Here is a 15,691-nt window from a genome sequence, read left to right on the forward strand (position 1 = left end):
GATGATAATAACTTATTTTAAAAGGTAAAAACACACATTCCTGTTTACTACACAAAAAATTATTCAGAGAAAAATCAAAGAACTGGGGATACCTTTCCATTCTGAGGAGGTTCTCCAACACCAGTTGTAGAAGCCAACATGACCACCATGGTTTCACTGCTCAGTCTGCTGATGTCATAGTTGTCCATGCAGATGACCTGAAAGGGGATACGAATTACTCAGTGATGCTTATCAGAATAGAATTTATAAACACGTTTCATAAAAATACTTACGGCAAATTCAATTTATATGCTAGTCATGAAAATTATTTTATTTCCTTCTCTTCTCCTTCTGTAACTCACCTCAGGATTGAATCTAAGGCTGAAGGATTCATAGAGACTGTTGGCATATCCTTGAGCTTTTCCTGTTTCTGAGGCGTAGATGATGGCGATCCGAATTCTCTTGGCTAGGGCACCAGCGTACAGGGTCGTAGCGAAGTAGACACATCTGTTGAAGATGGTGATGATTAGACATTTGTGTCTGCCTAAACCTAACCTTCATAAGCATTTGCATCTTTCTCTGTCTTAACCTTTCCTCTGTAAGCATGAGGCACGTTTCTGATGCTTTGCCCTAGCTTATTAAAAAAAGGACTGAGCAAAAACTTGAGGTAAAATTTATATACAAAATAACAAAAAACCGAAAAAGTATGAAAGCACTGACAGTTCAGGCAATTCCCCCACGAATTGCTGTATGAATAAAAAAAATATTAAAGGACTGAAACTTGAGGTTATATGATCTGTAACTTACAGAGCTGCTCTCCTGAATTTCTGGATAGGGCTGTTTCCCTTTTTGGTGGCCTCGCCACTCAGCATCTTGTCCTGGCGTTCGAGGGCCACCCATGCAGGAATCTGGTATTCGTAGGAGGGCTTCAGGTAGTAAAGCGTCATCTCCTGGTGAAACACGGGCGTTAGAGAGCCTGAAATTGGAGGCACGATCCACACCCAGTCAGCTGGACAGCCTCCCCTTTGACGATGTTCATTACTGTGGAACTGCATGAAGGTCTCCGCAGCTGTGTGGTGGTCGACGATGGTCACCTCCTGCTCCTGTTGGCGAAATTGAAACAGAATGGTGAGTGATCTTCTGAATGAAAGGACCTGTTGCTATCTTTTCCCAGATTGCTGTTCTTTGAACTCTTTTCCTGTTCCCGGTTTTCTGTTCTTAAAATCTTCCTTCCATTACAAGGTAGTTCTGTGGCTTTGTTCGTGGTTAAGCCCCAGCGCTTTTCTATTTCCCCCCCTTTTTTGTGCTGTTTTAGTAGTGAAAAAATGTTAAACTTTGTTGTTAAAAAATTTATTCTTTTTTGATATATGAAATATCTTATTCAGTATGAACAACTCCTTCTTCGGTAATAAAAACTGTTAACTATTTTTGCTATTAATAAAATTAACACTTTTCGAAATTGAAGTGTTAACCTTTTTTACATTACGCAAAAATGTTTTCTTGTATCGTTATTAAAAACGATTGCCTGTTTTCGGTAAAATAATAAAAAGTTATCCATTTTCAGTATTAAAAAATTCTAGCCTTTCTAACTATTAAAAGGGTATCCTTTTTCGGTATTTAGTTATTAAAAAGGTATCATTTTTTAGGTATGTAAAAAAGTAACAGGCATCACGAGTCGTCTCGGTTGGTTATTCAGAGTTCAAAGGTCTAACCACATATAAGGAAAATAAAAAAAAAAGAATAAATAAATAAATAAAATAAAATACTTTTACACGTGTACGCATCTTTTTCCAGCGTCTAAACCAGACTCGAGCAGTTTAAGATGTCTTGGTCCATTCAAGAGAAAAGGTAATTATCTTCTAATTACCTTAACATTTGTAACGTTGTTATTAACTCTGACTCGCGCGCGTCCGTGTTTTAGAGTGAGTAGGAATGTCTTGATCTTTTTAACACGTTCTCTTAGTTAATGGGTGTTCCGTTATTTTTCATAGTTAATGCGTGTTCTGTTATTTATTTATTTATTTTTTTTTTTAGCTTGGGGAAGTTCCCGTTGTCATTACTATGTAACGTTTACTCCTTTTAATTCAACTGTTTATGATTTTGTTTCTTCCATTTTGATCGCCTGATCATCTGGAAAGCGTTTTATAATTTCACTTTTTTAGTAAAATATATCTAAGGATTCATTTAAATAGTCTGACTGGCAGAAAATAATTATTTTCAAATGGACTTGATGATATTACATTAAAGTGTGACTCTATGTGGGAAATCAAATCATAATAATTAAGGATCAGTGGACTCAAAAGGCTTTTAAAAATTCTAATCATTTTTGAGTGAAAAGTGAAGCAAAGCAGCAGTCGCTCCAATGGTCACGGAAAAGTGACTGTATTTATTGAGTTCTCTGAATTCAATTTTATTCGGTGTCCGATATTTTCCGTGTACCATTTTATCTTGAATGATTTATTCATGAATAGAGTCGTCGTTTTTTTTTTTTTTTCTTACCTTGAAAGAGTGCAAGACAGCTACGTTCAGCTCCAGGGTCGCCTTGTCCTTCCAGAGGCTGGCTGGAGATTTTGTGTCGAGGCCGAGCTTCTCTCCAAACATCTGTGGACGACAGAGTTTCCTTTCTAATTACTGCCACCACAGAGAGTTCAGGGAAAGCACGAATTTATCCATGAAGAAAATAATACTAATCCTTCCTCCAACAGAAAATGTTAAGAGCGACAAAACGTGGGTGGGCAGATCATGATAGACATGGAAGAGGTACATCAAAAGAATGTATACAGGATGTAATTCCTAAAAACATTAAGATTTATTAATCATTATATCTAAAATTTAAACCTTGGGTTCGAATGAGGTGCTTAAGAAGATTACTCCGGGATGAATAAAACTTTTAAAGACCTAACTTATCTCGATGATTATTTTAAAATGCGAAGCTCATGATATAAGGCAGATTTAACGACCGCAACCTGTATGGAGAAGCTGACAACCAGCAGGAACTCGTGAAGACAAAACACTTGATTGCCTGGTATCACAGCACTATTAATCTAAATAAAAATCAAACAAGGATGGAACACTGCCAAAACTGCTCCCAATCTCAAAATACTTATATTCACAAATACGGTCCATTTTGACTTCTGGAAAGAAGTAATGAGAAACTTAGGGCATTTCCATTATTACCGGAAGTAAGTTGTACCGCTGGACATCGCAGAGGTCCCGTGTGGCGATCTCGGAAGCCATGTACCACCCGTTGAAGGGCGCCGCTGGGAACTGGAGACCTCCGCAGTCCAGCATCATTGAAGAAACAGCAGGAACACAGAACCATTTTATATTCAGCTCCTCGAACCATTCGTGCCTGGAACAGAAGAGATGATCAAATTGTTAATGATTTTAATATATACAGTACATACGATGACGCCCATGCACACTTACCATGTGCAGATAGAGCTTTATACTTTCCTCTTGTAGGGAAAGTCTCCGGAATGTGTTACCCTTCCAGTTTTCGGCTGTTGTTCTTGGGTGAGGTTGCTAGCCCCACGGCCTTCACTCTGTGCAATTTGAGGTATATCTCAACACTTCGCATTCAAGATATCTATTTAAACCGATATTTTGTACTTTTCCAACCAGCAAACAACGATGGCATTACTCTACTCACTCTGGATGTTTGAGATGAACCATGAGAAGACTTTCTTCGGGGATTTCGAACCATTCCGGTTGGCCTGTGGGCGTCGACACCACCCAGGGCAGGACGTCGAATTGACCGCCTTTGCCCTTCCAACCCAACTCTTGGCAAATCTGAATTAAAAAAAAAAAGCAACAATTAAGAAGGACTGAAGGAAAGAATGAATGGGTCTCTCCAGCAATTACTGCTCGTGGTATGTACGTACCTTGGTGGTCCCAGGAGGATCGAATCATTTTCATTGTTCTTCTATTCTCAGGCAACAACCATCACACAGAGGCCTTTGGCTTGCAAGCGTCAGCAAGGTTAAAAAAGACTAGAAGTTTCCCTGGGTTATGGATAGCTTAATACCGGAATTTATAATCTAAATTAACGTGAAATGCAAACATTAAAATGACGCACTTTTAGTATCATGCAATGGAGCATAATGTTATGAGCTTACAATAATACTAGCAATAATCCATATTTAGTTATTTCACGTTGCCCATACTATTTCCAGTTTAAATTTCGGGTTAAAACTTTCATATAAAAAAGAAATTATATAAAACGAGAAAATAAACTGGCTAATTATAAGGTAATTCGCACGACAAGACCACAGAAAATTAATACTTCATAAGAAAACAACATTTACTGAAACAAATGAAGATACGAAAGACAGTAATTACCAGGGCACATGTTCTCGTTAACGCAAGCGCCTCCATAATCATTTGGAATTTCCTTTATGTCGGTCCTCCCCGCCTCTTCGCCCTTCACCCACCTTCACTGAGTGCATGTGGCAGCAAATCTCCTTCCTCGAAGAAGAAGAAGAAGAAGAGGAAGAAGGCGTAAAATGTTGGCGAAGGTGACTAATCGGGACAAGTTTTTGTTTGCTTGTTGAGTAAGCGGTCACTCGCCTAATATTCGAGATGATTGATGAACTCCGCCAGTGAAGTGGGATAAAACTGGCCTCATATCTCCGTGGGTTTTTGCTCCTTTGAGCGACACGAAGATAAGTGGTTTGGCTTCTTTTAAGAGCCGATGTTTATTTGTTTTTTCCAGAATTTCCTGTACTGAAGCATCGTCACTAATAATAGTAATACAATCTTAATTGTCTGTGGCATATATATGTATATGGCAATAAACAAACGTTCATAAAAGAAGAGTGGATTGCATGCACGCACAAATTATTTATAACATTAATATATACAGTATATATACTGTATATATATATATATATATATATATATATATATATATATATATATATATATATATATATATATATATATATATATATATATATATATATATATATATATATATATTAAATTCAGTGTGTTTCTTCAAACCATCTCGACAGCGTAAAAAAGCAAGAAAACCATTAGTGCGAATTATGCCTAATTGCAACGAGATTGAGAACTGCCCTGACCGAGGAGTAATGGTTTCGCACACTGAACGAACCCATCCGGTTCCAAAAGCAGAAATACATGATTTGATAGTGGCCTAAGGCATAGGATATTCTCCGCCTTGCGTTTCTTCGCTTAAATATTCGCAGGAGCAAAAGCCCCTGCTGGAGTAATATCTCACCCAATGCTTGGCCCTTAAAAATTATAAGGTAATACACATAATTAAGAGATATTTCTTTCTTTCTAAATTTTATTGGCAATAGCCATTAACAGGTAAACGGTGGAATCATTTCGTGCAGGAATGTCCCATTTTCTACGAGTAAACACTTACAATATTGTAAAGACGAAAACGAAATTTATGCTATACTGTAATATAATTATATACCCTCGAAATTAGAGATGCTTTTCTTGAAAAAATAAGAAGTTGCCATTCATTTTTAATAATGTTCACAGACACAGTTTTCCCAATATTTTCTGTGCAGAAGAAGAACAAGTGTTTACATCTTCACAAGGCCTGACCCTTCCAAAGCACTGGATAAAAGACGAAGGTTGAAAGTAGCGTTAACGGTCGCGCTGTAAAATACCATGCGCTATGTGAATAAACCCCCGGCTTACCTAGACCGTGCCCCCAGCAGTTTGGACACAGCCCGACGGTTTAGTCATAGTGAGGCCCGAGAGCCAATTTCAGAATACAGTTCGTAAATAATACTCACTGGAGCCGTTCCATAAATGAATGAGACGAGCCGGAAGAAACGAAGAATATATTCTAATATAAATGAACTCGGGAACAATTTGGAATAGTGACAAGGACGCGAGGAATCGATGATGGAAAGGCACAATGGGAAAATTTGCTTAACATATTGTTCGGATACGAAGAACAAATTGTCTGGGTATGAGTTGGTCATGATAATGAAGCGCGCGTGCAAAAAAAAAAAAAAAAAAAAAAAACCATGAGTACACGAAGACCGAGTGGGAAACAAAAGGCCTCCCATTCACTGGGAAGGTTTTCTCTCTCTGCATAATTTGGAAACCGGTTGCGCGTGCACTCTCTCTCTCTCACCTAACTGACGACTGCGACCGCTTTTCATACAGTGCAATGCAAGTCTGAGCTCTTTTTTTTTTTAATTTGTCCGATTCTTTACTTCTTGCATCAAGGTAAAAAAAATTCTTACAGGCTTACTGATGAAATATACTATCTGGATAATACGAGTGTGAGTATAATTCGTTTATTTCTTGGTGCTGCAGCGTTTAATACATTTTATTCCCCTTTGATACGAATTTTAAACGTCCTTTACTTGTAATTATATTCCCTGATATATATCACATCTTTCATTTCCCTTTTTTGTCACAGGATGTCAACCCATTTATAATTCCGATGACTGGCAAGATAAAATTTCTTCTAATTTACAAATTTGACAGTTTTTCCTAATATTTATTTCCAAAACAGTCGTGGTTTATTAGCCTGTTCTGCATGAAATTACCTGCAATATGCATATAATTGCAACTGCTGCCTCTACGCCTTTGGTACCATTTTGGGCTTGGGCACGTGTGCATATGATCATGAATGTAAACTAGTATGTAAAATAATCATATACGCCATCTCGGCTCCTCTGTTCCGGATGATTCTTCTTTTATTATGATAAATTATGATGCGCCGCGTGGTTACAGAGTACCCCAGTCGTCCATCAGTCTAAAAGAAGAGACAATTAGTACTGAGGAGCATTACTCAGTTCGGTTGAACGACATCAAAACTAACGATGCCAAAAACATTTATTGTTGCTCGTCTGGTTTGGTTTCCTTGCGGTGGCGATTATGAAATTATGAGGTTATCGAGAGAAAGAGAGGAACTGTTGCTTTGTGTTTTGCAAAATGTTTCTCTCTGTAAGTGAGCTCTACGTCAGCAGTATGTTTACACTGCAATTTGTATTCGAGTAGCTATTTGCATCGTCAAGTACCTGCCTCGCCTGGACAAAAGAGGTCTCAGCTAAAAGCAATGACTTACAGGATATTACGACAGACCTAATTTGTACGATGCAGGTGGCAGTGAGCTACAATAAACTCCAAATAAGTGAGCGAGTAAAGACTGGTATTTGCATGCTAGGATATAGAGGTGGTCTGTCGTTAAAGAAAATGGTCCGCTAGGAGACACGTGGCCCTCCAGAATAACTGAGAGATTAGTATGTTTTTCAAAGATATTTTTGATGGAGTACCAAGGTTCAGTATTTGAGTTGACTGATAATACACACACACACTATATATATATATATATATATATATATATATATATACATATATATATATATATATATACAGTATATGTATGTGTATGTATAAACACACAAACACATATTTATATAAATATATATATATATATATATAATATATATATATATATATATATATATATATATATATATATATATATATATATATACATACACTCTACCTTGGTTCCATTAACTCTCACGGTGTGAGTGCAACTTATGCCATCTAAAACACCTCTCCTCTTTGCACTATGTTGCTTCTCAGTAAAATGCGGAAATTAAAAACAAAATCTAAGGAGTAAAAAAAAAAAAAAAACACTACCTGAGTTACCAGACCCTAAGGAACCTACCTTAGTGAACTCCTTGTAGGCAGGATCGCCAATAACAGAGCCATCGGGCTGCTCGTATCCGGCGAAGCCGATCAGCTGCTGATTCCAGACGCGAAAGTCTCTCTGTCCGACCCTCCTCTGAGGGAACACGGTGATCGTCGACCTGTGTCGACAAATAAATAAGGGGAAAATGAATATAACAGAACATAGAATTTAGGCCACAGGCCAAGCGCTGGGACCCAAGAGGTCAGTCAGCGCTGAAACGGAAGCTGACAGTAAAAAGGTTCTAAAGGTGTAACTGGAGGAAAACTTCGCAGGTGCACTATGAATCAATTGTTAGGAGAGGGTGGAAAGTAAGATGGAGGGGAAAATGAACCTTTGAAGTCGATGCAGAAATTTACTATTAAAATGAATAAGTTGCCATATTTTCATATAATTCATGTGACAGTCCGAGGAAATAAACTCGCGTATAAGTCAATTTAGGAAGACCTACCTTATGTTCCCTCCGTTGGTTGCGTAATCAAGGTGTTCTACCATCAGTTCGAACATTTCCTTTGCCGTTTTGACGTTCCTTCCGTCAAATAACTGCAAAACAATTGCACAACGGATTCAGTTCGTGTTAGCCGAAGTAACGAGCTTGCAGCAATATTTGCGTCGTGCAAAAAATCCTATCTTCTATTTGCGTATTTTCCTTTTGGAAACTATCTTCTATTTGCGTATTTTCCATTTGGAAATCCTATCTTCTATTTGCGCATCTTCCTACTCATTTCTACACCCGTTCCCCCTCAAGTCCCTTATTAGTCTATTGTTTATTAGTCTATATGATTGATTACAACACAAAGCACGTTTCACCAAATCACATCTTCCCTTATATTTATCTAATCGCTCACAAACAAAGCTGTAATAAATTCAAACAAACCACTCATGCTAAGACGTCCAGTAATTCCCCTACTCACATGCAGAGTGCTCCAGGAGATTCGACCGATGCAGCGAGGGGCGTTCCTCCAGGCCAGTTTGGCTCCGAACTCGAGCTCCTCCCTGGTAAGGTCGTAAGTGCCAGTTCGAATAACTTTTTGAGTCACTTCCTGAAGGCGGGCTTGGTGCTCCTTGCTCTCAAACCTTCGAATAGAACAGAATATAGAATTTAGGCCAAAGGGCAAGTGCTGGGACCTATAAGGTCATCCACTGCTGAAAGGGAAATAGACAATTAGAAGGTCTGAAAGGAAAGCCTCACAGTTGCACTATGAATCATTTGTTAGGGGAGGGTGGAAAGCAAGATGGAAGAAAGAGAATATGAACGGAGATACAGTAAAAGGAATGAAAGTGGTTGCAGCTAGGGGCCGAAGAGACGCTGCAAAGAACCTTAAGTAATGCCTACAGTGCACCACATGAGGTGCACTGACGGTACTAACCCCCTTATGGGGCTTGAACGTTCGAAGACGAAGAGAGGAAACACGTTGAGAAAAAGAAGTAACATTTTACCTTATGATTGAAAATACCTGTATATTTCGAGGGGAAAAAGAATCTGTCTGAAATTTGGGCTTTATCATTACCATCCAATAAGCTTAAATATATAATTTGTTAAAGCTTTTACCTTTTAGTTTCCTTGTAGTATTCCTCAAAAAATTCCTTGGCTTGGTGAAGAACCTCACTTGGTTCTCTGTTTTCCAGCGAGATTTTTCTTGAGCCCATCAAAGACCCTTTACAGACCACGGATGAACAGACGCCAGGCTAGAAGAGAAGTCAATAAAAAATAAAAAACTCTGTCTTCCTTCGATAGAGCGTTCTTTTATAAATGGAGATAGATATGCATCCTTAAGCACCGGGATTCTGAATCGTGGAGAAAGGAGAAAGTTGAAAGAATTCACAACATATTTACGCAGTCTCTTAACAACTGGCTGACTAATTTATGACTTTGGGGAAGTGAAGTATCCTTAAAAGTCGATAAGGAAAGTCACGAGAAAGAAAGACTCGTCAGTATAAAAAGGAACCAATCAAACGTGAGGCGCTTTATCTTACATCATCAGCCTTCATGTGAAGGACATCCGTCACCTCCTTCGCAAATTCAAAATTGACGAGAGTCTGTGGCCTGCTGAAGGGACACCGAGGCTTGTTTGCAGAACCTTCCATGATGTTGTTTCTGAAATGTAAAGAGTTAACACACTGAGTGTCTTTCAGTAGCATTCGGTTTTTCGTTATCTATATATATACTATATAAATATTTTATATATATATATATATATATATATATATATATATATATATATATATATATTATACATACTTATGCATATTCATATAAGCCTACGTTGCGGATACTGAACGATAGGCCTTTACGCAAACAATCATATCGGAAGCGGCCAAACATGAAATATCAGAATTTCAAATATTTTATTTGAAAATGTCAAGAACGTACTAAAAGGGCAGACCATCATCTCAATACCAATGAGAGAGAGAGAGAGAGAGAGAGAGAGAGAGATGAGGGGGGAGGGAGATCTGCGTGGGGAATACGAACTAGTCATAATTCTAGCTGAAGCCTGAAGTTGCGCTATTAGGTAACGTAATAAATGCCGCTTTATGCGACAGGCTCTTATATACTGCTGACATGAAAATGATACGATACTTATTTCCTTGTAAATTAGGTTTGTTTTTTGCCACCTCCAAGCGTACATAATTGAAAACAAGATATATAACCCTAACCTGGTGGCAAATGTTAGGTAGTCTGACAGATGTTGGAGTTCTGTTCGTATCTTTACAATATTGTACAGTTTAATTTACGTTCACAGTATTACCTACTATTTTGTGAACAGGCAATAATAATAATAATAATAATAATAATAATAATAATAATAATAATAATAATAATAATAATAATAATAATAATTACAGATATAATATGTCTGTTTACGAGTCAAGAAAGCAAATGGAACGTTGTAATAATGCAAAGGAAATTACGGGAAATATTTTTCAATACTAATTTTCAGTACTCAGTTTTCACTGTCTTTACACTGAAAACAAGCAGCATCATAGATTATTTATTTTAAAGACAAGAAAATGTAATTTTCTTTTATTCTGGCAAGCAAAAGAACGCTCGAGCGTCTAACAATTATATAAAAATTTATTTCCCAAAATAAAATGACTCAAGAAGCACGAGGCATTATTTCTTAAACGAAAACTTTCGTGACGAAAAGTTACCTGCGCGTGCAGTTGGCTAATTAAGAATACGCACAAAAAGAGAAGTCACTCAACCCGGCGATTTTTTTTTTTTTTCTGAAAAGAAAACCATTGTGCCGGGTTTGTCTGTCCGTCCGCACTTTTTTCTGCCCGCCCTCATATCTTAAAAACTACCGAGGCTAGAGGGCTGCAAATAGGAATGTTGATCATCCACCCTCCAATCATCAAATACCAAACTGCAGCCCTCTGGCCTCAGTAGTCTTTTTTTATTTAAGGTTAAAGTTAGCCATAATCGTGCGTCTGGCAACGATACAGATAGGCCACCACCAGCCTGTGGTTAAAGTTTCAAGGGCCGCGGCTCATACAGCAATATACCAAGCCCACCGAAAGATAGAGCTATTTTCGATGGCCTTGATTATACGCTGTACAGAAAACTCGACCGCGCCGAAGAAACTTACTTTTTTTTTTTTTTTTTTTTGGTCAACGCCTCGGGGTTCTAAGGCTTGCGTGCGCCATACGCCCAGACGTGGCAGCAGAAACGTCACTTTGAGTGTCACTCTTAATGAGGAAATGAGTGAGAGCAGGTCAGTTGTCGCAGGCCCTCGAGGGAGAGTGAATAATTATTTATCGGAGTCACGAGAATTGGTCGGCTTCTGGCCATGACAGTCCCGGATAGAAGAGAAGGGTTAGACGTAGGTCTGACGCTCCATCTCGTGAAACTTTAAGCTCTTCTGGAAATTCCGACAAACCCAAAGCAAATATCAAGAATCACTGGAACTAGCAAGACATGTACGAGTAGATGTAGCAGTCTGGTGAGAGCGGCAGTGGGCCTGAGAGCCAAAACAGGCAGAGCAGGAATAAGTTAGGAGAAAACTTTGGAGGTCAAGGAAGAGCGAATCATTCTAGAATGGAAAACACTCCATGTTACTTCTTTTTGCTTGCTTTACATGAATTCAGACTTTTCCGTATCTGCAAGCATGCTTCCTAATTACTATGATTATTATTGCTATTCCTGTTCTTACTGATCATAATAGTCATGAATTCTTACTGAACAAGTGAAACGGCCTTTAAGTTGTAAGGCAGGTTTCCCGGGAACAGAATGCCATAAAAAATAAATAAAACAGTAAAAATTTGTTTAAGATTTTAAAAAACATAAACTTAAAAAAAACAATGGAAAGCGTGTTTCCGCACATCCTCAAACAACGAAACTCTTACCCAAAACTGTGGGCGGGCGTGGTCTAGCTAATTAGTGCGTAATTTACGTGGCGTTTTTCTGAGCAGTCCAGTGAAAGTTAAGATATACTGCCGTAAGTATAGCGTGTAATTACAGGATACCTCAAAGCCGAAATAAGGCTTTTTCACTGCTTGATTATTTTGCATGCACATAACCACGGACACTTATTTATGTGTGTGCGTATGTATGTATGTATATTATATATACATACATATATATATATACACTACCATAAAACTGAACTTTTATGGTAATATATATATATATATATATATATATATATATATATATATATATATATATATATATATATATATATATATACTACCATAAAACTGATGATGACCACGCAAAACTAACGCAACACTTCCATATCTACTCGGATTTAACCTAAGAAAATTATTTTGGTAAAAAATTATAAAAATTACTTGTTTGAGAGAGAGAGAGAGAGAGAGAGAGAGAGAGAGAGAGAGAGAGAGAGAGAGTTTTACACTACTTCACTCCCTTGAAATTGACTGGATTTGAAAGAACTCTGTGAAGGCGAAGAAAGCTCAGGACGTCTGCAAAATTTTCCTGAGGGGTTTCCTGGGTGCTGTGAGTATGTGGCCTCTGTCTCGTTGCGTCAGTAGGAGACGCAACGGAAGTCCGGGCAAGGTGAACTACGGGTCACTGGAAGGATGCCCACGATCATTCGAGTGGCGTCAAAGGATGGATGTAATGACGGGCAGAAAATTTAACGATTTGTACAGAAAAATTACTGACGATACATGATAAGGGAAATATACTGTCAGAAAAATTCGGATGAATAAAGGACCAAAACTATTTATAACAGATACGGAAAGGCCAGTCTCATTCAGTATTAAAAACAAAACACCTACAACTTTCAGGGAAAACAACAGGAGAAAAATTCTGACAAAGAAAAAAGCTCAGCTAAGACAAAGCAAGTCGGTGACAACGTTCGAGTAAGTAAAGAGATAATCTTTCAAAATTCATAAAGACAAATATACTAAACCAAGTCTCGGTTTTCGGATTAAAATATATTTTCTGTTCCTCTGGCTCTCTCTGTCACCCACCCACACAAATATGTTTTAACTCAGTCCGACAAATATATTTTCACCTTGTTCGTATCTGATTTTTTATCCATCTACCTATTTCTAACGGTGCATAAGAACAGTATTCCAATTCAGGAAAAATGAAACTCGCAACGACCTTCACCGGTTTTTTTCCCCAGAGGACTGGTACATAGTAGAAATGTACTTTTGTACAGACGCTAGGATGAAAGCAGAGTACATTCGAACACGCAAACCCGTCAACGAAAATCTGTCGACCTGCCAGGAATAGCTGAAGCTTTTTTGAAAGAGAGAGGGAGAGCTATTCGTAAATCTTGCTGTCGAGGGATCCGACCTCATTATTTATACAAAAAAAGAAAAAAAAAGAAAATAACTAAATAAATAAATAAATAACAAGGGTATCGTTTTATTGTCATTTGGACCAGGCTTAACTACAACCAACGATAAGCTTGATATTTTGTGAAATATCATAGGTCAGATGCGATGCCTGCAAAAGCAAGAACTGTGTCAACGGCTTTTTTAAGTGCTTGTACGTACGTATGTAATGTGTTGTCCTGCTTGTATATGTAATGAAAATTTCTTCTAATACGTATTAGTCATTCAATAATTCTTTTAATAAACGAATCCGATCAAGACTTTATCCTCTGTATCAAGTCTCCTTATCGTATTTTGCGTTTAAACTTTTTGTGTTTCCGTGTAATAAGCAAATGTGTACTTGCGCGTGTGTATGTATATTTTCCCACTTGTATGCCTTATCCACTGTAGTTAGCGCTTTGGGAGAAGGCTGTTAGATCTTAGAGTGTGTAAGATTTCCCAGAGGCCCAGTAAGATTTCCCAACATACTTGATCTTATTTGGATTAAATGAACTCTTCGACATTATAAAAATCGAACAGAGCGAAAGTTAAATTACCCAGTATCTCTAAAGACCAAAACCGGCAACAAAATTGAGTGTGATGTGGAGTGCAAATAGAACCAAGCGCCTTTTATCTGCCAAATCATCACTAGAGCGCCAGGTAATAAAGAAAAAAACTCGCAAACCAAAAAGACTTCCAATTTTTCCAAGAACCACGGTCTAGACCTGACTGGTCTCCAAATTAAGACGCCAAAAAGCACTGGAGCATTGAGGCAGAAGTCGCTAAATTCTTGCGGATTGTACTAATACAAAGGATGAAATCACTTAAACACACCTTTCCAAGAGAAAGGTACTTACTCAGAGCTTCATGATTTGGTTTTTGAAAAGTATTAAAATCTAGACTAAGAGAAAATGGCGTCTTATGGCACGGTGCACCTTGACCAAAGAAAGTTCGCCTTGTCTGGACCCATGAGTTTTTTTCGACAGTTTTCCGGAGGTTTTCCCCAGATACCGGGCTAGCACACTGCCCTTTTCTAAACCAGTCGTATAACTCCCTGTTGGGGTCACCGGGGACAAAATGGCGCCTCATGTTACCTATGAATGTATGACGAATAGACTTACTTTTACCCTGGGAACATCCAAAATAAAAGCTATTTAAGGGATAAAGGTACTGTAATACTGGGCTACTCATGGTCTGGCCAGTTTACGAAATTGTATAATAATAATAATAATAATAATAATAATAATAATAAATAATAATAATAACAACGTCAAACTGTAAGGTTCTTCATACAATAAATTATGCTTGAGGCGTCAGCACTAAGCTGACGTTTGCTTTATCACAATACGTTCAGTTTGCCGCCAGTCCTAACTTGGGTCAGACCAGTACAGCTTAAGCCAGAAAATAATTGCATGTTTGACTACTGGACAGGTAGGATGCGACGACAGATTTACATGAATTAAAATGGTAGTTGCAACTACGAGAGTTTTTGCAGAAGTCGGAGTTATTTTGAGAGCTCAGAGAAATCCTTCATTAACAAGGTTACATTTACACGCCAACAATTCTGTTAATACTTTCTTTTAATCCAACTGCGTATTTAGTTTCCTAATCTCACAAATTGTAAATATACTTAAACACACTTAAATATATATATATATATATATATATATATATATATATATATATATATATATATATATATATATATATATATATATATATATATATATATATATATATATATATATATATATATATATATATATATACAGTATATATCTGTATTTTTAAATACATAGATATCTATTTATATATACACACATTATGTATGTATGTATATACATACATATATATGAATGTATATATATATATATATATATATATATATATATATATATATATATATATATATATATATATATATATATATATATATATATATAATGAAACCATATTCATAAAGGGTTTTCTCTAAGCTCTCAAAATAACCTTTGACTGCATACAAAACTCCCATGGTACCTGAGTACCATTTTGATTAATTCACTCCTGTAACCCTCATAGAATCGTAACAAATCCCTTTTTATGGAATTACTATTTTGAAGTCTTCGTCTTTATTTATTTACGAGTATATAGACATTTACTTTTCGTCACCTTGTTACTACAATAGCTTCATCGAATATTACTGATCACTGAGTTGCAGATCGAATGGTCGTCACCGTCTTTGTT

At 37.2% G+C, this 15,691-nt stretch overlaps 1 protein-coding gene across 2 annotated transcripts in view; it reads right to left on the reverse strand.

Annotated features, from left to right (window-relative positions):
- Positions 1–15,691, reverse strand: part of LOC136846021 (nitric oxide synthase, salivary gland-like) — a 133,940-nt gene that overhangs the window by 8,413 nt on the left and 109,836 nt on the right. For both annotated transcript variants that reach the window (XM_067116647.1, XM_067116645.1), the window contains 11 exons: positions 9,653–9,773; positions 9,228–9,364; positions 8,590–8,752; positions 8,127–8,218; positions 7,655–7,796; positions 3,632–3,771; positions 3,157–3,331; positions 2,479–2,580; positions 787–1,082; positions 342–486; positions 93–197 (listed from right to left, as the gene is read on the reverse strand). In XM_067116647.1, coding sequence (XP_066972748.1) covers positions 93–197; positions 342–486; positions 787–1,082; positions 2,479–2,580; positions 3,157–3,331; positions 3,632–3,771; positions 7,655–7,796; positions 8,127–8,218; positions 8,590–8,752; positions 9,228–9,364; positions 9,653–9,763 — 1,608 coding nt within the window. In that variant the 5' untranslated portion in view covers positions 9,764–9,773. The remainder of the gene's footprint in view (positions 1–92; positions 198–341; positions 487–786; positions 1,083–2,478; positions 2,581–3,156; positions 3,332–3,631; positions 3,772–7,654; positions 7,797–8,126; positions 8,219–8,589; positions 8,753–9,227; positions 9,365–9,652; positions 9,774–15,691) is intronic.

This window comes from Macrobrachium rosenbergii, chromosome 14, assembly GCF_040412425.1.
Source record: "Macrobrachium rosenbergii isolate ZJJX-2024 chromosome 14, ASM4041242v1, whole genome shotgun sequence".
In the NCBI taxonomy this organism is placed as follows: Eukaryota; Metazoa; Arthropoda; class Malacostraca; order Decapoda; family Palaemonidae; genus Macrobrachium; species Macrobrachium rosenbergii.